We start from the raw sequence: 26,495 nt of genomic DNA, 5'->3' as shown, positions 1-26,495 counted from the left end.
TATTTTAGCAGTTTAGCCTTTGAAAATACAGCTGCACAATCCAAAACAGAATTATTGATTATGTGACACTGCCACATCAAGAAGCCACTACCCTAATAAAAGTTTACCATGGCATTTTTTTTTCATATGCCTTAACATATCTCTGTGCTTTACAATGCTTTTTCTGTTATAAGGATATATATGGAATCCAAAGTGTTTTAGATCATGAAACTTTATGTAGTGAAACCTGGCTTAATGGCCACCTCGGTACAAAGGTTAACCCACTATTCAGGTCTTATTTTTATAGCCTTGATTCCATTGACTTAAATTTTAAAGACCGTCATTATTAAGGTTACCACTCCATTAAGGACACATTTTGTTGGCCACTTGCTTGGCTTTGATAGAGAGGTTCCACTGTAGGTTATTATTCCATTGCGAACATTGAGTGGGTTTCTAAATTAACATCATTTAAACGGTACCATTTTGTGATTTTTTTTTTTTTGAAGCAGCACAGAATTTCAAAAAGAAAAGCAAGTCTGTTTAAAGTAGAAACAGACGGGATACCTGAGTGGTTTGTTTTGACGGTGAGGTGCTTGACCTCTGTGTTAACCTTTGAGTTGCAGATGAGTTCCATCTGGTGTCTCTCTGGGGTCAAACACGTTCCTGTGGTTTTAGTGCCCAAATTATAAAATCATCTTGTAATTGACAGCAAACATGTATTTAATGGTACGATTACAATTGTAAGATAAGCTTGAGATAAGAATGTACCTATATTTGTCCCATACTACACAAATCCTCTTTGTCCTTTTGATTCTGCATGTGTGTATTTTCAACAATCCCTCAGGAGGTTCACATTCTATAGGCTGTACAGTAAATATTCTAGCTGGTGCATTCTTCATATATTCTCAGCAGATAAGCTCAGCTCATTGTCTGTGATGTGATGAATCATTACTGAACACTGTAGCATAGATGTAACCGTAACCACATGTATGTGTGTATGTATATATAATTATTATTATTTATTTCTTAGATGCCCTTACCCAGGATGACTTACAGTTTTATACAAAAAATACATATCAAGAATTACAGTCCTAATATGAGCAAATACAAAACACAGTATGATTTGATATTGGGGCAGTTCAAGAGCAGATAACAGTGTTGATAGTTACATCAGAGATAGATAAGAGTGCAAGTGAAATACAAAATACTACAGATTGGGTTAAGTGCAGGAATAAATACAGTAAAATAGGGAGCAGATAAGTGCAAGTTAAAGTGCATTAAAGGCATAGTGCTATATTGTCCAGAAGGGAAGAGTTGAGTTTTACTGGTGTTGTCTGAAGAGGTCTGTAGGAAGGTCGTTCCACCACTGCGGGGCGAGGGTGGAAAAGGAGCGGGCTCTGGAGGCAGAGGAGCGTAGAGAAGGTAGAGCCAGTCTTCTAGTGCAGGCGGAGCGGAGAGGTCGGGTGGAGGTGTAGGGAGAGATGAGGGTCTGGAGGTAGCTGGGTGCAGTCTGGTCAAGGCATCGGTAAGCGAGTACAAAAGTCTTGAACTGGATGCAAGCGGTGATTGGGATCCAGTGGAGTGAGCGGAGCAGTGAAGTAGCATGAGAGAAGTGAGGCAGAGAGAACACCAGGCGAGCAGCGGAGTTCTGGATGAGCTGGAGCAGACGGGTGGCGGACGCAGGGAGGCCGGCCAGGAGGGAGTTGCAGTTGTCTAGGTGCGAGAGTACCAGGGCCTGGACGAGGAGTTGCGTGGAGTAGTTGGTGAGGAAGGGACGGATTCTTCGTATGTTGCTCAGGAAGAAATGGCAGGTGCGTGCTAGAGTGGAGATGTGTTGGGAGTAGGAGAGGCAGGGGTCCAGGGTTACTCCGAGGTTCATGTCTGAGGAGAAGGGAGAGAGCATGGTAGATTCCAGAGGAATGGAGATAGAGCGATCAGGAGGGGGAAGATGAGGAGGGGAAGAAAAGGAGGTCAGATTTAGAGAGGTTTAGTTTGAGGTGATGCGGGTCAGAGGAGGAGAAGGAGAGGAAGATCTGAGCATCATCAGCATATATATAATCAATTAGTTGCAACTTCAAAAGATAATTGATCTGGTTACATTCTCAAGGCTGAAACCTGGTAGAGTAAATGAGTAAAGTACTCTACCAAAGGTACCTGATAATATTATGAAAAAAGATATTCCTTCCTGTTGAAGTCATGAACTTGGCAGTGAGAATCACAGGCACAAAAAAATGGTTTAGCATATTGCAGCCACATTTAGGGTTAGCTACAGGATGTACAAAGTGTTTTATATTAGCTGTCATTCAGATTTATTTATTATTGTCCTGCATGAATGTTTAAAAAAAAATGTTCAAGACAACACTGAAAATATTCACCAAAGGACATACATTAAAATAAGCAAGCAGAGCAAGCCAATTTCAATTGTGACTCTTTTGTTCCAATGAAAATGTTGTTCCAAAACAATCCCAATGATTTTGCTTTAACAACGTGACTTTGTGACGGTCAGAATGTTCCCGTCACTTTAAATAGAAGGCAATGAAATGGCAGGTTTTTTTTTTTTCCTTCCTCTCACTCTTTAAAAAAAATGTCCACCAGAGTATCCATAGGAGAGGCTATCACAAAAGGTTTTGTCTTTTACTTTCAAACAGTTTTACATTTGTTTTGTTGGTAAGAACAAACTTAAATTAAAACAAAGTACTTAAGTACTTGAAAGGAGAAGAAAAGGCTTACCTGAACTTTCGGCTTCATTAGTACCAGCATAATCATTCGTGGAGTGATTCGGCAACATTATGCGTCCTGTAAATTAATTTAAAATGGTTATCTGCAAACGCATTTTGTCTGGGGATTAAACCTGGGTTCTTTTTATATGATGGTGGTCCTTTTTTGTACCTTGAAAGATATCATGACTTTCTAGCCCTACAACCCTTGTCTGACACTGAGGCCCTCGCCGCACTTAGAAGTGTATTCCACGGCACTGCTCGGGATTGGTAGGAGGTTACTCGAGAACATGTAAAGAGCTGGCAAGAATTTGAATCCCGCTTTCTATCTGCATTTCTTTCAGAAGATTATGTTGACAAACTCGCTGAAAGAGTAAGAATTCACACGCAAGACAAGAATGAAAGCATTACAGATTTTACGTTCACCTACCAAGCTCTCTGCTGGCGCTGGAAACCTGCTTTGGAGGAAAAATAAATAGTAAAACTCATCCTCAAAAACCTAAATCCTTACCTCACAAGCCAGCTTCGAAGAAGAGTGACCACAGCTGAAGAAATCTTCCATCTAGGCCAACAACTGGAGAAAGACAAACTGTGTCAACATGAGTATGAGCAAAAGAAAGCCCTGGCCCTGCACAGGGTTAAAAGCAGAATTTCTGATTCCGCACCAGCTGTAGCAGGAAGTCCACAAAAAACAACTACCAAGCCTGCAGTGTTCTGCTGGAGGTGCAAAGGAAACCACCCTGGCTCATGTCCTCTCTTCTACTCTAAAAGCAACTCCAAATCTGGATTTGGAAGAGACTCGCCACACACTTCTACTACTTTGGACGACTCAAGGACCGGTGGAAGACCGCCAAGAGCAAATACATTAACCATTGTGACCAGTGAATCAAAACCCTCCTTTCCTGAACGCAAAGAAAAGGCCTAACTCTAATTCTCTCATTTCAGTCCCCTGCCAACTGGTGGTGCCTTTGACCATCCATCAATGGACAGGAAGTGCTATCCTTGATACAGGGTCGTCATACACCCTGTTACATGAACATCTTTGGCTGAAGATTAAAAAGTCCAGTGACAAGCTTGCGGCATGGGGGAACAGACCTTTATTCTTCTTCTTCTTCTTCTTATTTATTTCTTAGCAGACGCCCTTATCCAGGGCGACTTACAATTGTTACAACATCACATTATACATTATTTCACATTATACAGATATCACATTATTTTTACATACAATTACCCATTTATACAGTTGGGTTATTACTGGAGCAATCCAGGTAAAGTACCTTGCTCAAGGGTACAACAGCAGTGTCCCCCACTGGGGATTGAACCCACAACCCTCCGGTCAAGTGTCCAGAGCCCTAACCACTACTCCACACTGCTGCAATTTATTTGCCAATGGCGAAGCCACACAGCCACTAGGGTGGATTGATCTACACTCAACTTGCATTGTCAGTCATGGACCTTGCCCATTGTTGTGCTGTGTTCCCAAACCCTTGCCTTTGCTGCAGTACTGGGTTTGGACTTCTTTTTCTTTAATGGCATCCAGTTAGATGTCTCAGAGTACAACTACTGGTTCAAAAAGAAGGAATCTTTGAAGTATCCTTTTCAACCTGGAACTTTACAAGTGTCTGATTGGGCACCCTGCTATTCCCCTCTAACCACAGTGAACTCTTCCACTAGTGCTTTGTTTCTCTCATTCACAGTGCTGTAGAGCAGTCACATCTCAATGACTTTGAGAAGACCCACCTAACACAGAATTATTCAGTATGTACGTCACAACTGAGACGCACCAATTTATTCTGCCATAAAATACACAGCATACCAATAAAACCATAACCTTACCGTCTGTCTCCTGCCAAACAGGAAATTGTGCAAGAACACATACAAGAAATGCTGTCTAACAAAACCATAGAGCCTTCTTCTTCTGGTTGGGCCTCTCCCATAGTGCTACTGCCAAAAGAAAAACGGTTATCGTTGATTATCATTTCTGCATAGACTATTGCAAATTGAATTCCATTACTGCAGACGACACTTACCCTCTACCCACTGTCAATAAAATTCTTGAATCACTTGCTGGGTACTCCATGTTCATAACGTTAGACCTCAACAGTGGCTATTGGCAAGTGGAGATGGACTCAGAAAGCAAAGTAAAACTGCTTTTGTTTCTCCCCATGGATTCTTTCAATTTTGGGTTATGCCCTTTGGACTTAAAAACGCACCCGCCACGTTCCAGCGCCTAATGGAGACAACACTTGGAGACCTTAGACGGAAACTTTGCTTTGTCTACCCAGACGACATTATTGTGTAGTCTCAGACTGTGCAGCAACACTTCCACAATCTCTAAGCCGTACTCCACAAATTAGGAGCAGCTGGACTGACAGTATTTTATTTATTTATCTTTTTTCTGTTTACTTGACAGGGACATTGTACAATTTTTAACATAAATGAACATGTCATATGATGCATTGTCAGGCCTGGCATTATGGGTCAGCCTTAGGGGGCTGGCCGGTCCAGTTAAGGTCAAGTGCCAGTCCAGTTTCAGATTCTAAATTGATTCCGTACCGTCAGCTTCCAGTTCTAGCGGTAAATGCTCACTAGAATGTCTCAGCACCAACTGTGAATCAAATTTAAAATCAATCTGTGCAAGTGCTGGCTGTTTCTTTTTGACTTGCTGTATTTTTAAGTATAGGTCACATCTATTGGACAGTAAATACTAAACAAAGACACAATTGGTCCAAATTCATTTTATTACACCGTGTAACAATTCTTTTTTTTTTTTTTGGTTCCTGGGTAGTAAGTGTTATTTCCTAATTGCTTATGCCTCAAAAGTATAGAAAATGGCTATTATTCCCCACAAACTTTGCTTTTGTGACCAGGAGAGTGATATTTTGAAATGTACCTATTTTCCAGAACATTCCAGATAGATTCAGTGCTGAGTAAACATGGAGTAACTTCTAGAACTTTCCAGTAATATAAATAGTAGTATAAATACAGGGGCCTTAAGCCCACCAGTTCAGTGTAGTTCCAGCTGCCTAAGTGGATACATATCTGCATTTTTCTGAGATGGCATCAAGAGGCTGCAAGCATCCGGCAGACGCATTTTGCTATGTCTGCGGCCAATTTAAATGTATTTTTGTAGGATGGTACAGAGGGGAAAAGAGAGCCATGAAGTTCGCTATCCCAAGAATTTGGCAGGAACCCACTGACCACTCAAGCAACTGCTACTTCTGCATGGTGGACCCTTCCAAGCGTACCGAGTTCTCTGTGGGGAGGAACAACGTCAAGTGGGAGCCACTGGTGGACCCCCGGAAGGTGCTGATGCCACCACTGCACATCAAATTGGGCTTTTTGAAACAATTTGTCAGAGCTCTAGATAAGGAGTCGGCAACCTTCAAGTACCTTCAAGACTTCTTCCCTAAGCTGTCTGAGGCAAAGGTCAAAGCCGGTGTCTTCGTCGGACCACAGATAAAGAAGATCCTGGAGTGCAATGAATTCCCCAAGAAGCTCACTAGTAAGGAGAAAGCGGCTTGGAACAGCTTTGTCGCAGTGGTTCGGGGCTTCCTGGGCAATCACAAGGCCGAAAACTATGTGGAGCTGGTTGAGACTCTGGTGAAGAACTACGGCACAATGGGCTGTAGGATGTCCCTCAAAGTCCATATCCTTGATGCTCATCTTGATAAATTCAAGAGAACATGGGAGCGTACTCGGAGGAGCAAGGCGAGCACTTCCACCAGGATATACTGGACTTTGAACGCCGCTACCAAGGACAGTATAACGAGAACATGATGGGAGACTACATTTGGGGGCTGATTCGTGAAAGTGATTTACAGTATAATCGTAAATCTCGAAAAACTACTCACTTCTAAATCTTTTGTAGTCATTTTTGTATTACTTTAGTAGAAATACATGTTAATTTGGATTCATATGTTGTTTTTTTCTGACTTTATGTGAACGAAAAGACACAAATTCGCGCGTTTTCTCATTGGAAATAGGTAAATTTCAAAATATCACTGTCCTGGACACAAAAGCAAAGTTTGTAGGGAATAATAGCCATTTTCTATACTTTTGAGGCATAAGCAATTAGGAAATAACACTTACTACCCAGGAACAAAAATTGTGTTACATAGTGTTATCCACCAAAACCAGCCAGTCAATACTTTGCATCGACAAAAGCAACCTATCCTGTACCTATAACTGTCGAGAGCCAGTCACAGACTGTCAGCTCGACTGGAGCACAAACACAGCATCTTTCAACAACAACAAAGTGAGACACAGTCAGTTCAGTAATATTGCTCCATGCATATGTAGATTCAGGAGAGAAAGGTTTTGGCTGAAGGTAGAAACATGGTGAGTTAGGAGGCATTTTAGAGTGGTATTTAATGAGAGATTGTATTGGTTGTTCAGACTCCATCGTACATGGACTGTCAAGTAATTGCTCCGTTCATTCCTCAGGGAATGTCCAGATTCACTATGTAATACAATTTTTGTTTCTGGGTAGTAAGTGTTATTTCCTAATTGCTTATGCCTCAAAAGTATAGAAAATGGCTATTATTCCCCACAAACTTTGCTTTTGTGACCAGGACAGTGATATTTTGAAATTTACCTATTTCCAATGAGAAAACGGGCAAATTTGTGTCTTTTTGTTCACATAGTCAGAAAAAAACAACATATGAATCCAAATTAACATGTATTTATACTAAAGTAATACAAAAATGACTACAAAAGATTTAGAAGTGAGTAGTTTTTCGAGATTTACGATTATACTGTAAATCACTTTCACGAATCAGCCCCCAAATGTAGTCTCCCATCATGTTCTCGTTATACTGTCCTTGGTAGCGGTGTTCAAAGTCCAGTATATCCTGGTGGAAGCGCTCGCCTTGCTCCTCAGAGTACGCTCCCATGTTCTCCTTGAATTTATCAAGATGAGCATCAAGGATATGGACTTTGAGGGACATCCTACAGCCCATTGTGCCGTAGTTCTTCACCAGAGTCTCAACCAGCTCCACATAGTTTTCGGCCTTGTGATTGCCCAGGAAGCCCCGAACCACTGCGACAAAGCTGTTCCAAGCCGCTTTCTCCTTACTAGTGAGCTTCTTGGGGAATTCATTGCACTCCAGGATCTTCTTTATCTGTGGTCCGACGAAGACACTGGCTTTGACCTTTGCCTCAGACAGCTTAGGGAAGAAGTCTTGAAGGTACTTGAAGGCTGCCGACTCCTTATCTAGAGCTCTGACAAATTGTTTCATAAGGCCCAATTTGATGTGCAGTGGTGGCATCAGCTCCTTCCGGGGGTCCACCAGTGGCTCCCACTTGACATTGTTCCTCCCCACAGAGAACTCGGTCCGCTGTGGCCAGTCCCGCCTGTGGTAGCGCGCCTTGGTGTCCCTGCTGTCCCTAAGGCAAAGATAGCAGGGAAACCTGGTAAAACCGCCTTGGAGACCCATCAGGAATGCCACCATTTTGAAGTCTCCTATGACCTTGATGCCATCTCAGAAAAATGCAGATATGTATCCACTTAGGCAGCTGGAACTAAACTGAACTGGTGGGCTTAAGGCCCCTGTATTTATACTACTATTTATATTACTGGAAAGTTCTAGAAAGTTCTAGAAGTTACTCCAAGTTTACTCAGCACTGAATCTATCTGGAATGTTCTGGAAAATAGGTAAATTTCAAAATATCACTGTCCTGGTCACAAAAGCAAAGTTTGTGGGGAATAATAGCCATTTTCTATACTTTTGAGGCATAAGCAATTAGGAAATAACACTTACTACCCAGGAACCAAAAAAAAAAAAATTGTGTTACACGGTGTTATAAATAGGGGTTTAAAACCCTAACAAGTTAATACAAAATTTAAATCGATTTACTAAATAAAAAAATATTGTTTTTCTCTTTTATATGTATGTCATCCTTGTTTTTTATTTAAAAAATATGTTCAGGACTTTTTTCTTAGAACGTCTTTACTCAGTGGAAAGATACCCGACGAATAAGTACAAGTTCAAGGTACATTTAGGTTTTGAGGTCTTTTTTTATTTGTATTTTTTTTAAAGAACACAATGGTAAAAATAATTTTCTAATAGTGACAATGCACTCTCGATGAAGTCTCTACCGTACGGTAGTTTGACTTTCATTAGTGCTCTCATCTTCGGCTCGGTACACATAACTCACGGTCAACTATCACATGGTAGCTAAAAGCTCATTTTCATTGGTAGTCCCTGTGCAAGTGAGAACAAAGATAAGCAAATCAACAATCAATTACAGAATATACAACAATACAACCCTTCCAATCAATGAATACATGTAGTTTTGATTTTAACCATACTTTAAGTTTATAAGCAATATCCCTAAGTTCATGAGTATTTTTTATACCCTCTTAATGAATTCCAGAATATGACACTTTTAATTGAGAATGCAGTTTGTGCAAATTTAGTATTGACAGCTACTCTGGTGATTCTATTGCTAAATCCATAATGGAGTGTAATGAATTATTTTAATGGTGGCCGAGCAAGTTTGTGCAGAGACTTAAAAATCATGTTTTTTTGTCTAGAGTTTTTAGGCTTTGTTTATGAAGATAGTGAATTGGCTGAACAACAGATTTCCCTCTTTGTGACCAAGTGGTTATACAGTATGCTAAATGCGATAGAATCATAGAGTGCAAATATAATTTAGCAGCATTCGTTGATAAATTACTTCTAAAATTATACAGATTGTATTTTGTTGTTTTTATCACCTTTTTAATGTGTTTTTTAAATGTTAATTGAGTATCCATTATTATTCCTAAATATTTAAAACCCAAGACTGTATCAATTTTATCTCCTTTTAATTAAAATATCAGAATTGTTTCAAATTGAATTTTGTTTAATTATAAAACACATTCCCAATGTGTCACCTCTCTCATAGTAGTAGTTAGCTTACAAGCAGCCTCTTGACTAGTTTTGGCAGAAACATACAAAACTGTGTCGTCAGCGTACATCTGGAGATCAACTCCAGGACACGCATCCGGTAGATCATTAATATACAGACTGAATAGTAGTGGACCTAATACAGAACCCTGGGGGACCCCAACTGTACAATTCCTTATAAGAGAATGAATATTACTAACTCTGACACATTGTTTTCTGTCCTTAAGATACAACTCAACCCATTTCAATGCCTTATTAGAAACATTTAATTTAGATAATTTAGAAATAAGGATATCATGATTAACTGTGTCAAATGCTTTCTTTAGATCTAAAAATATGGCTCCAACCATTCCCCCCTCTATCAAGCTGAAGTTTGATCTTTTCTACAAAATAACAATTTGCAGTTTCAGTCGAGTGCTTTGGTCTAAACCCAAACTGCATTGGCTGTAGAGAATCTCCAGCCTCCAAGTGTGACATCATTTGTTCAGATACCACCTTCTCAACAACTTTTGACATTACCGAGAACATACTGATAGGCCAATAATTACTGATCTCCTCAGAATCTCCATTCTTAAAAACAGGTATAACTACTGCAAATTTCCATGTACTCTGAAAAATTCCATGCTTAATTGTCATATTAGTCAAATGAGTTAAAGGACATGTCAGAATATCTTTGTATTTCTTTATGAAAGCAGTATCTAAACCAGATGGATCCTTTGCCTTAGAATTTTTAAGAGATCCAAGGACCTTATAAACTTTAGCTTCTGTTACTTCCTGAATATTGAAAATGGGGTTTCTCTGATTAATTTGAAAGGTGCTAGTTATGTTGCCAGTGTCAAAATTCTTAGCCAGATCTTCTACCGACTCTATAAAAAAGGTTTTTAACATGAAATCCCTTTTTTTCATTAATTGCCATGTTGAGTCATTGAGCCAGGGTATACCAGCTTTATTTTTAGATTTTCTGGCAATCTTTGGAATACTTATCTATAGCAGTTTGTAATAAAGACAAAATTATCACAACAGGTTTCTGGGCTGACGTATTTTATAAATTCTCCTCAATCTATTAGTTTAAGTTCGTTCTCAAAGTTTACAAGATCACTTTTAGGAATTATGCTATGGTTCTCCTTATTTATTTAATATGTTTTGAACCTACCTTTTGTCAATTTCCTGGCAATTAAAGTCATGTTATGATCGGATAACCCTATCACCAGATTATATGACTTTATTACGCGTTCTGGTTTATTACTAAATATTAAATCTATTTGAGTTTTGGATGCTTTTGTAATTCTGGTCGGGCCTTTTACCATTTGACATAAATCATATCTATTCATATTTTCTTTCATATTTTTTTTTTGTTCGATTTATCAAGCCAATTAATATTAAAATCCGTGATTAGGATTAATTCTTTCTTGGGGTCACACTTCATATTCACACCTCTATATATATATGAACTCAATTACATGTAAGACTATCCTTAACATATATTAATACTCCTCCACCTCGCCCTTGGTTTCTATCTTTCCTAAAAATATTGTACCCTGGTACTACAAAAGCACCTAAAAGAGAATTTGTGTGTAACCACGTCTCCGTCAGACATAGGAAATCTAAGTTTGAATCTATCAATCGTTTTTCCACTTGATCACACTTCGGAGATAGACTTCTAAAATTTAAATGTCCACCAAATATTCCTTTCGGTTTTAGTTCTGGATCCCAAAGTACTTTAGCATGATTAACCGTTTTAAAGAGTAAATATGAAAAAGAGCTATTTTTGTCAAAACCAAATTCGGTTTCTTGGACACGTAGTTTCCTCCAAAGATATGCAGGTTGATCAAGAAAAAAACATGGCTATACAACAGTTTCCCGTACCAAAAAACCTCAAAGACTTCCAGCGGTTCATCGGACTAGCTGGATGGTATCACTGGTTTGTGCCTGACTTTTCCCGAGTGGCCAAACCTTTGAACACTCTCAAGAAAAAGGGCCCAAAATTCACTTGGTCTCAAAAATGTCAGCATGCTTTTGAAACTCTGAAAACCCTACTTGTTTCTCCTCCTATTCTAGGACACCCTAATGTTCATTTACCATTCATCATGTACACAGATGCCAGCAATGTGGGACTAGGAACCTTGCTTGTTCAACAACCAAGCCCTGTGAGAGAGGAAGTATTGGCGTATGCGAGTCACACCTTAAATGGAACTGAAAGGAACTATTCAACAACATAAAAACAGTGCCTTGCTGTCGTTTGGGCTTTGGAGAAGTGGAGGTACTATCTGGATGGAAGATTATTCACTGTTGTCACAGACCACTCCTCCCTACTTTGGGTTTTCAAAACGAGGAAACCTAGCACACGACTCATTCGCTGGACCTTGCGATTACAGGAGTTCAACTTCAACGTGGAATACAGAAAAGGGAAAATCGATGTCACCCTGGACGAGCTGTCAAGACCCTCTGTAGCATTATCTGGACCTACTGCGACCAGTATGTGCGCTTCTGTACTGTTTGATGGTTTCCTCTGGCTTTCCTATAAGTAACCAACAAAACGACACAGAAATACAAACGCTGTACCAAACCATTGGGAAATGATTACTTGATTGTATGTGTGGACTACTACTCTTGAAGGATGGAGCTCTTCCCTCTCCGCAAAGCCACAGCTTCTATTGTTTCTCAGACTTTAATCAAGGAACTCCGGATTACCTTCTGTCAGACAGAGGACCTCAGTTCATTTCTTCAGTGTTCCAGGAGATATGTGAGAAATGGCAAATCAATCACAAAATGACAACAGCATACCGCCCCCAAATAAACGTGACTGAACTAATAAATCGCACCCTCAAAACAAAAAATGATCTCTTCTTATGTGGGTACCCAACATAGAAAATGGGACCAGTTTGTTTTTGAATTCCGTTTTGCTTAGAATTCTTCTTTCTCATGGGTGAGGAGATGTGACAGTCATCCCCAATGACTGCTTGGAACAGTGACTGTTAAATTAAGTTTGTTTTGCCTAAGTCCGCTGCAGTTAGTGCCGCTGCAATGCAAGCTTACGCACAAGCAGCATCAATTACGTGTAAATAAACAACATGTATTTTTGTTTTTATTTAAATTATAAAAACATGATTACTGTTCTACACAATGTATTTTTAAACTACATTTGAATGTTTTACTCCATTTATATGGCTTACCTATAAAATAATAGGATTTTCAATCAAATATAAAGAAGTAGCTATGGTGACATCACCAGTAAATTCTGCAAATTAGTACCATTGAAGGTTCGAACCTTCCTTCGGTAGTGTGTTCCGAACCTTCGAAAGTCAAAATGTACCCTTTGTTGCAGCTCTACTTGTAATAAGAATCCCTGTGATATAAAAAAAAATAAGAAAGGTAACCCACATTCCATTTATGTTTCTCAGGAGCAGCCTTCCATACTGTGTAGTTCTCCTTGATTGAATTCCATCTCTCTGTATTCCAGCAGGTAGAAGAACGAGTGGAGGAGATCAGGCTCAGGCCTCTGGGTGCCAGCGCTAAGAAGAGGCTGCCTATCACTGAAGGCATTGTGGAGGTCAAGTACAAGGGCAGCTGGGCTCAGATCTGCGATGATGGCTGGACTCCCAAAAACTCACGTGTCATCTGTGGCATGTTTGGATTCCCACAGGAGAGAAAGGCCAACAAGAACTTCTACAAGTAAGGCAACCTGAGGGTCTCATTCTGATCGCATGCTGCAGGGTTCAGTATTGAAGCATAAATGCACAGCCATTTACAGTTCAATTTAAAGTGTGATGATAATTCACCCAATAGGTCAGATACTTCAGTCTCTTGATGCAGAACACTAGCAGACAAGAATGCCTCTTAAAAACCTGTGAATCAACAGAAATCACTTTTTCTGTCTTCTGGCAATCTGTTCAACACAGTAATGTATCAACGATCCAATCATGTGTATAGAATAAATCCTTTTTTATGGTCAAAACAAGGTTGTTTGACGCATTTATCACGGATCGTAAGTTACTTTTGCTGTTTTTGAATCACCCTTTATTTGAGAGTGTGTGTGTGTGTGTGTGTGTGTGTATATATATACATATCCCAAAAAAGTGTTTTCATAACGTTGGTTATGCAAGCAACCGAGTTCACTTATGCAAGAGGTTGTAACTTGACCCATACTGCTCCTCACTTTCTATATTGGAGTAAGATTTTCAAGGCTCTGACGGTAATTCTTTTCCTATAAATTTATATTCTTTCCATATGGATTTGCTTTCTGTGCTGGATGTGAGCCATGAACAACCATAAAAGAAAGAGAAACTGTTAATGCTGCTCTCATATGAATAGGTTTTGCAGAACGTGTTGATTTCTTCTAAGCTTCCAGTAGCTATTGAGCAAAGGGGACAAAAAGTGAGCTGTGCTATATTCTCATCTATTTACACTTCAGGCTCTGATGTTTCTTTCACACTGCCATAGTAAAGTTGCACTTTATTCTTATTATTTAAAAACAAAAAGGACAGAACATGACCTCAGATTTGCCTGTTAAATATTTTACCTAATGACCTGATCTTGAGACTCTATAAAACTGATGATATTTTCAGTAAAAAAAAAAAAATCTTGAGAGCTAATGCTTTCAACGTGTACTTAAAGTAACAACGGTCTAAATATGTAGTACCGATGTACTGACAGGGCACTGCATTAAGTACCAGGGTATCTCCACTATAAACAATGGGTTAATGAAGTTTGGATTGAGAGAGATTATGGTGTATATACACACTGTGTATGTACAAGAACAACAGAATTACTTTACACAGAGGTTGCAAAGTGGCTAAATTTTTTATATGATATCAGTGTTTTACTAGAGAGCGTTAACAGTGCCCACATAATACTGTACAACTAGTATGGCTTCCAGCAGACTTTTGTGATTTTAATTTTGCAGTTTCTTTGATTACATGATATTTAAATTATGTTCATAGCATCATGTCTCAATCCTAAAATTCTAGGTGAATTCTAGATTCTTAATAAATACCAGAAACCTCACTGTGGGATCATGCAATTGTGACAATTTGTATATTGCCTGCTTGAGATTGAAGGTTACTAAAGGAAAGCAAAACTGGATGCAAAAATTTGGCCATAGCTGTATTTTAGATCTTGTGTCTATAGCTTCTCTGAAGTGCATTCAGACATTTTGGCTTTGCCCTCTTCTAAACATTGTGAATTTAGTTTGGTTATTTGTTTTTTCAACTCGAGGGGGGGGGGGGGGGGGGCGGGAAGTCTCATTCACTAGTTTCCTGGCAAGTGACTTTTAGGTCCATGTTAGCCAATAATATCAGACAGCAGTCACCAATTAATTAATACTCAAAGTCACATAACAATCAAACTATATACCGTATTACTTCGAATTAGCGCCGCCCTCAAATTAACACCTCACTCAGATATCGGCTTTTTAATAGACGCCACCCTCGAATAAACACCGCTCTCAATAAAGTAAAGGTATTGTGCTGTGTTGGTAAGAATCGCTCCCACACATAGACATTCTTTACAAATCAGGTTTTCTACAACTGAGCAACCAATAAACCAAAAGGAAAGCGCTGAAATCAATAATCATAAAGAAAGTAATTATGAAAAAAATGAAGACGAACATTTAGAGTGGAGACTTTATTTGGCTTCGTTACGACAGTGAAAAAAAAGTAATGTTCTGCCTTGTTTCCCAGACTTGCAGATAAAACAGCAGCTTCATTTGTGAAAACTCAACATTTCGTTTATATCATATCCATTCTCACAGTAATACTTCAAGATAGCAGGTGTTTGTCTGCTTTGGCTTCACAATCTTTCCAGGACTCGTTGGTATCACTCAGCAAGATTAGCGCTGACTTGGGAGAGTCTACACAAGCGACAATGCTCTGAGAAGGATAGTTATTTTGTATTATGAATATTGTTTTAATAGTGTTTATTATTAGGATTAGGAATGGAAATATAAAATAGTTTCCTATTAGAATGCACAGGGTGCAAAATTTTCACGTATTCAATTACCCGAACTCTAGTCCCTGCTCTTACACGCCCAAGAATAAAACGCAAATGCATTTGTTTACTACAAGCAGACAGCCTAACAGTGTAAGCCATACAGTTTAGCCGGGTTCACAAAGTGTACAAACAATGTCTGAGGCCATATTTCTTTGTTCAATACTCTATTTCCTTTCGGCACAGGTTTTTCCTTTTGTTTTCTGAATTAAAATACAGATCACAATGAGCAGCAACATCACAGTGCGTAACATAGGAGGCTGTGTGGTCCAGTGGTTCAAGAAAAGGGCTTGTGACCAGGAGGTCCCTGGTTCAAATCCCACCTCAGCCACTGACTCATTGTGTGACCCTGAGCAAGTCACTTAACCTCCTTGTGCTCCATCTTTCGGGTGAGATATAGTTGTAAGTGACTCTGCAGCTTATGCATAATTCACACACCCTAGTCTCTGTAAATTGCCTTGGATAAAGGCGTCTGCTTGTGGCGGAGTGTCCCGCCCCTATTTATTATTATTTGTATTTGTTTGCGGAGCGGATAAAAGCGCCGTGTCTGTTGTTATTGTTTTTTATATTTATATTTAAAAACCCCGTTAGGATGCATGACTGATCAGCTACTGATTATTTAACTAGCTGACAGTCATGCATCCTTACCAAACGCGTGCAGACTGTGGCCGAGGGGTAATAAGATAATTAACAGCCAGTTAACCCCTTGGCCAGAGTATAAGAACCTGCAGCTGTCTGTGCTGCGGGGTTGGGTGCAGAGAGGAGGTACGGGGAGATAAAGAGGAGACAGAAATTAACAATTGCTAAAACATGCTGGATTAGCCAGCACGACACTTACTTGTTTGTCTGTCTGATTCTTTTGGCCCTCATGCCCTTTTGTTTTGTTGTTTTGTTAAAATCATTTGTTTTGTTTATTTGATTTATTAAATACGCTGACCGCCGATGCGTTCAGTTTCACCCGCCCATCCATTGTTGTGATTCAGTTACTTCCTGGTCCGTGACGTCACCACACCTCACCACTGCAAGCCAGCCTGCCACACTGCTAAATAAACAAATAATAATAATTGAAGCAACAGTAGCATAATGTTGTACAAATAACCAAATCTTTTTTTTTGTTGTTGTTGCTGTATTCAGAATAAAATAACAACTATCATATAACAACCTAAATATTCTACATCTGTTTAATTCTAACAAATAATAACATTTATAAAATATTGTAACCTGGCCAAAACAATAGAAAATACATTCCAACATTACAATAGCATAACATTTCTACCAATTACAACTGGCCATTAAGTACTAACCTCAGATGAATCTAAGTCAAGTTACTTTGTTTATTCAATGACCTGTAAGTAATTCAAAACAAGGAACAATCCTGGTTGTACTTTTAATGGTCAGTGCAAATGTTGACGTTACTATCTATTCACAAAATATCAACAGTAAAATATATAAATAATATACAGTATATTGGGCCAGATCAAATTGATCCGGGCCAGGAAAAACACTAGCTCAGTAGCCCAAGGGGCCAGTAGTTAAAAATCTAAACGTGGAGCCCTGCCAACACAGCAAAGGACAAAACAAGGGCTGTCTGTTTACCTCGTCCTCAGATTGGATGGTGAAACTTAAAGCTTTGCTGGTCACTCTAACCGCTATCCAAAAGCTGGCTGAAGATATCTTCTTGGTTTAGTTGTTTTGTTTTTTATTCAATTGTAATTTTACTCAGTCCTGTATAAATACATATAAAAAAAAACTATGAGAAGATTTAGTTTCGGTTTCTCTTACAGAGAAATTACAGTGAGAAAAAAAAAAATAACCGAGTTATTGGCTGGACCTTGTGGCAGCTATGAGAAGATATTTAGTTTTGGTTTCTCTTGCAGAGAAATTACAAACAAGCAGGTAAATTACAGTGAGAAAAAAAACGAGTAGGATATATTTTAGTTTTAGGAATCAAACAGATATTCAGAGGTAATATTTTTCATTAAGAAAAACAACTGCATCACACTCAACTAACGTTCTCTCTCCTCTTCTTGTCCCGCCCCATAGCAACCAATACACACTCCTGATTCGCTGTTATAGTACTCCCCTTACCTACCAACTCCCACCTAATAGGCTCTCGTTAACTGTCAGTAAATGTACTGCAGATCGGAGGATCTCACGACGCCGCTTCTAAAATGCCTTAAATCATGTAATAAAAAGTTTTTAAAAACCATAGTATTTCTGATAAACGCTGCCCTCGAATAAACACCGCCCTCAATTAAGTGGCACAGCCGTTTTTAACAATTTAAAATAAACGCTGCAGCGCTAATTCGAAAAAATAAGGTGTGTGTGTGTATATATATATATATATATATATATATACAGACGTGCTCAAATTTGTTGGTACCGTTACAGCTCATTGAAATAATGCTTCATTCCTCCTGAAAAGTGATGAAATTAAAAGCTATTTTATCATGTATACTTGCATGCCTTTGGTATGTCATAGAATAAAGCAAAGAAGCTGTGAAAAGAGATGAATTATTGCTTATTCTACAAAGATATTCTAAAATGGCCTGGACACATTTGTTGGTACCCCTTAGAAAAGATAATAAAGAATTGGATTATAGTGATATTTCAAACTAATTAGTTTCTTTAATTAGTATTGCACATGTCTCCAATCTTGTAATCAGTCATTCAGCCTATTTAAATGGAGAAAAGTAGTCACTGTGCTGTTTGGTATCATTGTGTGCACCACACTGAACATGGACCAGAGAAAGCAAAGGAGAGAGTTGTCTGAGGAGATCAGAAAGAAAATAATAGACAAGCATGGTAAAGGTAAAGGCTACAAGACCATCTCCAAGCAGCTTGATGTTCCTGTGACAACAGTTGCAAATATTATTAAGAAGTTTAAGGTCCATGGAACTGTAGCCAACCTCCCTGGGCGCTGCCGCAAGAGGAAAATCGACCCCAGTGAACAGAAGGATAGTGCGAATGGTAGAAAAAGAACCAAGGATAACTGCCAAAGAGATACAAGCTGAACTCCAAGGTGAAGGTACGTCAGTTTCTGATCGCACCATCCGTCGCTTTTTGAGCGAAAGTGGGCTCCATGGAAGAAGACCCAGGAGGACTCCACTTTTGAAAGAAAAACTTAAAAAAGCCAGACTGGAATTTGCTAAAATGCATATTGACAAGCCACAATCCTTCTGGGAGAATGTCCTTTGGACAGATGAGTCAAAACTGGAGCTTTTTGGCAAGTCACATCAGCTCTATGTTCACAGACGAAAAAATGAAGCTTTCAAAGAAAAGAACACCATACCTACAGTGAAACATGGAGGAGGCTCGGTTATGTTTTGGGGCTGCTTTGCTGCGCCTGGTACAGGGTGCCTTCAATCTGTGCAGGGCACAATGAAATCTCAAGACTATCAAGGCATTCTGGAGCAAAACGTACTGCCCAGTGTCAGAAAGCTCTGTCTCAGTCACAGGTCATGGGTCCTCCAACAGGATAATGACCCAAAACACACAGCTAAAAGCACCCAAGAATGGATAAGAACAAAACATTGGACTATTCTAAAGTGGCCTTCTATGAGTCCTGATCTGAATCCTATCGAACATCTATGGAAAGAGCTGAAACTTGCAGTCTGGAGAAGGCACCCATCAGACCTGAGACAGCTGGAGCAGTTTGCTCAGGAAGAGTGGGCCAAACTACCTGTTAACAGGTGCAGAAGTCTCATTGAGAGCTACAGAAAATGTTTGATTGCAGTGATTGTCTCTAAAGGTTGTGCAACAAAATATTAGGTTAGCTGTCCCATCATTTTTGTCCATGCCATTTTCATTTGTTTTCTTATTTACAATATTATGTTGAATAAAAAATCAAAAGCAAAGTCTGATTTCTATTAAATATGGAATAAACAATGGTGGATGCCAATTACTTTTGTCAGTTTCAAGTTATTTCAGAGAAAATTGTGCATTCTTTGTTTTTTGTGGAGGGGTACCAACAAATTTGAGCACGTCTGTATATATATATATATATATATATATATATATATATATATATATATATATATATGCATTCATTCAATTACCTTCCATTCCTAATAAAAAACATTAACAGGCATGTACTGTACTGCTTGTCTTTTAATGTGCTGAAATATATGCATTAGTAAGACCTCACCTAGAATACTGTGTTCAGATGTGGTCACCTCGTTACAAAAAGGATATTGCTGCTCTAGAAAGAGTGCAAAGAAGAGCAACCAGAATTATCCCGGGTTTAAAAGGCATGTCGTATGCAGACAGGCTAAAAGAATTAAATCTATTCAGTCTTGAACAAAGAAGACTACGCGGTGATCTGATTCAAGCATTCAAAATCCTAAAAGGTATAGACAATATCGACCCAGGGGACTTTTTTGATCTGAAAAAAGAAACAAGGACCAGGGGTTACAAATGGAGATTAGATAAAGGGGCATTCAGAACAGAAAGTAGGAGGCACTTTTTTACACAGAGAAGTGTGAGGGTCTGGAACCAGCTCCCCAGTATTGTTGTTGAAGCTGACACCCTGGGATCCTTGAAGAAGCTGTTTGATGAGATTCTGGGATCAATAAGCTACTAACAACCAAACGAGCAAGATGGGCCGAATGGCCTCCTCTCGTTTGTAAACTTTCTTATGTTCTTATATAAGATCCAGTTTCATGGGGCCAGTGCATTTTACAATAAAGCATTCACCTTCTCTTTAAAGCCCTGCCACACTGCTTCTCCACCTGTATTTATGCAGTCTTATGAGTGCCTTTTAGGAAGTCACATTTAGGATGTAGACTTCACAAGTGCTAATCCCTAGAAGCTGGCCTGGCTGGTCAGACAGACTGTTCAAATTGAGGAGGTGGAAGTGGGGGAGGAAGACTGAGGACTTGTTGTCGAAGTCAATATTACTGTAAAGGCTTTGGAAAGATATCCTGATGTCTACAGTCCTGTTGATGCTAAAAACAGTACAGGTTAAGGGTTCGAGTTGCTGAGCAGATGATTGGAGATTTAAAAAGATACTGTACAGTACAGCAACCCCAGGGATTGAGTGTATTAATAGATTGTTATGTTATAGATTGCTATTGTTATAGATTGCTATTGTTCTGTTATTCTAACATTCTTGTAATATTACAGTATTCTGGCATTCCCTCTTACACAGAGTCGAGGCCCCAGTAAAATCAAATTATTTTCAACTCCTCTGGCTCCTTCCCTCCCTTGGATAGGTTTATTGCAGTACTTGTTAATGTAGGGTAGAACACAAATGCATTGACCCTCTGTTGCATCCTATCACTTATAATTGGCTGAATGTATGATTAAAAAAACTTTTGGGATCACATTATCTATTCCAAATCAGAAGACAGTAAATACATGACAAATAACAGTGACGTGCAGAGCTGCTCACAGTTGCCTTAACAAAAAGAAAACAACTAAAAGTCCAATTCAGAAATCAGAACCTTGATGATACATTTAGAACTAACATGGCTTTTTATTTTCACACACGCCTACAAAACCTCAAAGGGTCATTTATTAAGGGGGAGAGTGAAATATTTTTCCTTTGCCCATCTGCTTTTGAAATATGGGTGTCAGCCAGCCAAGCAAAGGGTTAGACACCAGCTTGGCACCCCCAGTCCCGGGAAATCCTGGTTGTTCCCAGTCAAAGCAGGTCTTACGTCAGGGCTCAACCAAACACTGTTAGTCTTCTGTTTTTCACCAGCCTATAGAATTAACTAATTTTGCTTCATAAAGTCGAATAAAACCTGCTGGATAATGTTATGTTAAATAAAAGATTAAATTATGTTCCTATAGTTTTAAAAAATATATACTCAATCCTAAAATTCTAGGTGATGCAAAACTTTTGGCCATAGCTGTACAGTATAAGGTTGTATATTCAATATTTATTTTTTTCCACATACACTTAAATCTTGTGCACACGTATGTAGTCTCCCACACATATATCATATATCACAACAAAGTAGCCGCACTAGTGAAGGGCTTCTCCTGTTGCTTTCTTTTTAAACAGGTTTATCCCTGCAATCGTCACTTTGTATTGTGATTGGTGTGGCAGTGCCTAAAAGTGATTCCTTTGAGTATTAATGCTAGCCTCTCTTCTGCTCTGCTCTTTCCTGGTGGAATGCAATAGTCTTGAAACATGGAACAGGCTGTACATTGTTTTAGTTTTTTTATAATTACATTTTAATGGAAACAATGTTTTTTTTTCCCCTGTAGCTAGACTGTTTACAGGAGGACTGAGGACATGGAAAATGTAAAAATAAATAAATAAATAAAATGTTAAGAGATCATTTTCGGTTTTTTGTTTTGTTTTGTATATTTAAAAACATCCTGTTGTGTTATGTTGTCCCAGAACTGCCATGCTGTGTAGTCAGTAATGACTTATTGATGTATTATTAATTCCAGGCCAGTTTGAAAACAACAAAACCTCTGAGAAAGTTGGATTGCTTTCTTTGACCTTCTGATTGTAACTACAGTGGACCACTTCTGTGGTTTCTTGTGCTGTCTATTGAGAAGATTGATTTTAATAAAATATCTAAACCACATACTATGCCAAAAATACAACAGCGTCTCCAAAAATAAAAAAAAAAGCTTTTATAAGTACTATGAAAGTGCAACTGGTATAACCTTTATGAGAAAGAATGTGTCAAAACAATGGGTTACTTAAACAAAAATATATGTAAACGTTCTTCCCCTCACACTATTCCTGATGACAACAGCGAAGTGGTGCTGCTGTTCTCTGATTGGCTGAGCTGTTTTATATCTCATGTGCCACATGTTGACTCGTGTGTGAGAAAGCAGAAGGCCTGCTGTCTGAAGATTCGTAAGGGGCTTCAGAGTGATGAATCACAGTGCGAGAGCTGTGGGAGAAACGCACACACATCTTCAAACCAATGTGAACTCCACTGCCGGCGGTCTCCAAGGAAACCAAAGGGCATTGGAGGTCGCAGCCTGACTATGTAATACAAGCAAGCTTGAAAAGAAGGCAGAAAAGCAGACTTGTCTTTTTCACAACTGGCCTGGTGTTTACAATGTACTGCAGGATAGTCAAATACCTGACCAGTTGTGTATTTGAAGGTTTGGGAAGCCCAGATATATTACACAATAATAAATATCAGTCTGCTCTAAATAAGATGATATCTTTTCTGGTAGTAAATTAAGATTTGTGGCTAGCAGAATCTTGTCTTCATCTTGTGTTTGGTGCCCCGTTGTCAGAGAATATATGTTACCTCCTGAATATTCATCCACCTACAATAACACATGATAACAGCCTGCAGACATTGCACCCATTTACTGGCATTATACTTGCATCATTTACATAAATTAGAATAAATAACAAACATTCATGTATGGGAAACAAATGTTTGCTGGTGGGAACAAATATACGTTCCCCTGGGGGAGCAAATATTTTTGGGGCAGAATTTGGGGCAAACAATATTTGTTTACACCAGGATCAGGATTCAGAGCAGTTCTTATATTCTCTGTCAATGTGATATAAGTTAATATAATGTCCATCTCATATTTGCTACTGTAAATACAAATGTGGCGGTTTAAAGTAGAAGTACTTGTCACAGCTTAATATCTTGGTTCTGAGGGATGACGCTATTAACAATCAGTAGTATTATAAAGAAATTAGTTATGGTGGGTCTCAAAACCTTCAGGTCAACACAGGAGAGTTTATGGTGGGTCTCAACCTTAAGGTCAACACAGGAGACTTTATGGTTTGTCTCAAAACCTTCAGGTCAACACAGGAGAGTTTATGGTTTGTCCCAAAACCTTCAGGTCAACACAGGAGAGTTTATGGTTTGTCTCAAAAGCTTTGGGTCGACAGGAGAGTTGTAGAATTTGCGTGGCTTCCTTAACCCTTTACTGCTCAAGATATGTTGCCATACCTATTTAACATCTACTTTCTCAATGTCAAATATATTGGATACAGCTAGGGTTGAAAGTACAGTTGCAGACAAAAGTATTGGCACCCTACACTAAATGTAAGATAACATGGTAAATCTAAGCATTTAGTAAACATTACCCACTAATTAATATTACCAGAAATTGTGTGTTTTGGTCTTTGTCATACTAATTTGTGGCTAATGTTCACACTTGCTTGTATTTAACGTGCTTTCTTGAATGATCTTATATTAAGTGTAGGGTGCCTTTTGTCTGCAACTGTGTGTTAAAAAGTATGCCTGAAGCAGTCCACCACATATCCACATGTTTATTTAAGTGACAAACAAAAGGAACATTTCCATTGTTTGTGGGAAACAGCATCTGTAGCATGTGCTATGTTTACTCTTGCTGTGGCAGATCAAAAAACCTGGGAAGTGAAATTCAATTCCACAATTAGAAATGTGAGCTGAAGACCATGGCAGTTGTTTTTAATGTGTGTTTGAGTGATGACTTTAATAGACACTCTCGATATGTACCATTTTTGTCTGTGCAATATACAGTGTGGCACCATTTATCCAGGTACTAGCCATCAGGAATTAGAAATAATATTGCAGCTCTAGACTACCTTACACATTGCATGACCCCCAAAGCCAAACTGCACAATTCAATTTTTCAGTTGTGTGTACAGGTACACTGTTAAAGCAGAGGAGGTTGTATAATCACTGGATTAAAATGTAAAAAAAATCTTACTTTTTTGGTTTGTAATGCTAGTAAAAAAAAATGTATCTGCTTTTAATAGCAACAAGTCAGATTGTATACAGTATGTTAAAGTAATTTGATTTATGAAAAAAATATTAGTATGATAAAGGGATTTATCTGTTTTACCATTTAGCACAACAGTGCGGTATTGTACAGGACCACATCTTGGGACCTTCATAAGCAAGCAGTGCAAAATGTACACGAACCAAGAAAAACAGACAAAATGTTCACATGTGTGTCTTCATTACACGAGGCTTCAACTGGGGGATTGACAGGCAACTGTGTCACCTACTCTAATGTTGCAAAATTACACCTGCTGTGGAGATGACACAGGTTTATTCAGTAACAGCATAAAACAATCTATACAGAATATGTGTTCCAGAACCGTTTCACATACAGAGTTTACGATCTGCACTAAAATACACTGGCTGAGTAACTGAGCCAGCTAGCTAGGGGAATGTAGGAATGTTTCCAGATGAGATTGCATGGCAAGGGGCTCTCTTGGCATTACAAATGTTAAAGAAATTAAATCAATGTTATAAGTTGACTACAAAAGAATGTGTGTGTGGCTTGTTGTACGTGAAACCCTGGACTCTGGCAATACATTTCCTTCAGCCACCAGCACCTGAAGAACATTTGAGTTCCTGGGCTGAATCCAGCACCAAAGAGAATAGGCCTTAGACCTGAATACTTCTCTTGACTGGAGGTTAGGGCTCTGGACTCTTGACCGGAGGGTCGTGGGTTCAATCCCCGGTGGGGACACTGCTGCTGTACCCTTGAGCAAGGTACTTTACCTAGATTGCTCCAGTAAAAACCCAACTGTATAAATGGGTAATTGTATGTAAAAATAATGTGATATCTTCTGACAATTGTGAGTCACCCTGGATAAGGGCGTCTGCTAAGAAATAAATAATAATAATAACAAACTAGATCTAAACATACAGCCATCTGCCTTTGGCGTCATGTGTTTGGTTTATACCGTTTATATTAGCACAAACTGTGCATTTCTTTAGGCACTGTGAATTGGATATGCGTCATAAAGAACTCATTAAGACCGTTATTTCCCAAAAATGTCTGGACTCAAGCCCAACTACTAGCTGTCTTTAAAAGGATGAATTTACTACCAGCATACTCAAATGTTAACAGTTTGTGTTTGTTTTTACAACATGACTTGAACTTATAAACATCTGCATTTAAGTTACATGCTCATCCATCAATTGTTAGCTGAAACATTTACTTACTGGACTTTTTGTCTTGTAGTTTTACATCCAACAAAACGTTCTGACCCACCCCCTGAACGACGTCCTGCCCCATATGATGTTCTGCCCCCACACAACGTTCTACCCCCCACACAACATTCTGCTTCTGCACAATGTTCTGCCCCAACCCTCCTGCACGACGTTCTGCTCCCCGCCCCCCCACACAACATTCTGCCCCCCGCCCTCCTGCACGACGTTCTGCCCCCGCCCCCTGCATGATGTTCTGCCCATGCCACTGCACGACGTTCTGTCCCGCCCCTGCATGACGTCCTGCCCCCCGCCCCCCTGCACGACGTTCTGTCCCGCCCCTGCATGACGTCCTGCCCCCCGCCCCCCTGCATGACGTTCTGCCTCCCGCCCCCCTGCATGACGTTCTGCCCCCCGCCCCCCTGCATGACGTCCTGCCCCCCGCCCCCCTGCATGACGTTCTGCCTCCCGCCCCCCTGCACGACGTTCTGCCCCCCGCCCCCCTGCATGACGTCCTGCCCCCCGCCCCCCTGCATGACGTTCTGCCCCCCGCCCCCCTGCATGACGTCCTGCCCCCCGCCCCCCTGCATGACGTTCTGCCTCCCGCCCCCCTGCACGACGTTCTGCCCCCCGCCCCCCTGCATGACGTCCTGCCCCCCGCCCCCCTGCATGACGTTCTGCCTCCCGCCCCCCTGCATGACGTTCTGCCCCCCGCCCCCCTGCATGACGTCCTGCCCCCCGCCCCCCTGCATGACGTTCTGCCTCCCGCCCCCCTGCATGACGTTCTGCCTCCCGCCCCCCTGCATGACGTCCTGCCCCCCGCCCCCCTGCATGACGTTCTGCCTCCCGCCCCCCTGCATGACGTTCTGCCCCCCGCCCCCCTGCATGACGTCCTGCCCCCCGCCCCCCTGCATGACGTCCTGCCCCCCGCCCCCCTGCATGACGTCCTGCCCCCCGCCCCCCTGCACGACGTTCTGCCCCCCGCCGCCCTGCACAACGATCTTCCCCCCGCACGATGTTCTGCCCCCTGCCCCTCTGCATGACATTCT

General features: G+C 40.0%; 1 protein-coding gene across 8 annotated transcripts in view; it reads left to right on the top strand.

Moving 5' to 3' along the window:
* The window catches only part of LOC117420940 (lysyl oxidase homolog 3B-like), a 75,507-nt gene that overhangs the window by 15,678 nt on the left and 33,334 nt on the right, over window positions 1-26,495 (top strand). For 5 of the 8 annotated variants that reach the window (XM_059034130.1, XM_059034131.1, XM_059034133.1 and 2 more), the window contains one exon: window positions 13,050-13,261. In XM_059034130.1, the coding sequence (XP_058890113.1) occupies window positions 13,050-13,261 (212 nt within the window). Of the gene's footprint in view, window positions 1-935; window positions 1,791-13,049; window positions 13,262-26,495 lie in introns of those variants that run through there. The other 3 variants (XM_059034132.1, XM_059034137.1, XM_059034136.1) reach the window with 2 other exon arrangements.

Source organism: Acipenser ruthenus, chromosome 1 (assembly GCF_902713425.1).
Source record: "Acipenser ruthenus chromosome 1, fAciRut3.2 maternal haplotype, whole genome shotgun sequence".
In the NCBI taxonomy this organism is placed as follows: domain Eukaryota; kingdom Metazoa; phylum Chordata; class Actinopteri; order Acipenseriformes; family Acipenseridae; genus Acipenser; species Acipenser ruthenus.
Note: the sequence above shows the minus strand (reverse complement) of the source record. Positions and strands in the feature narration are given on the sequence as shown.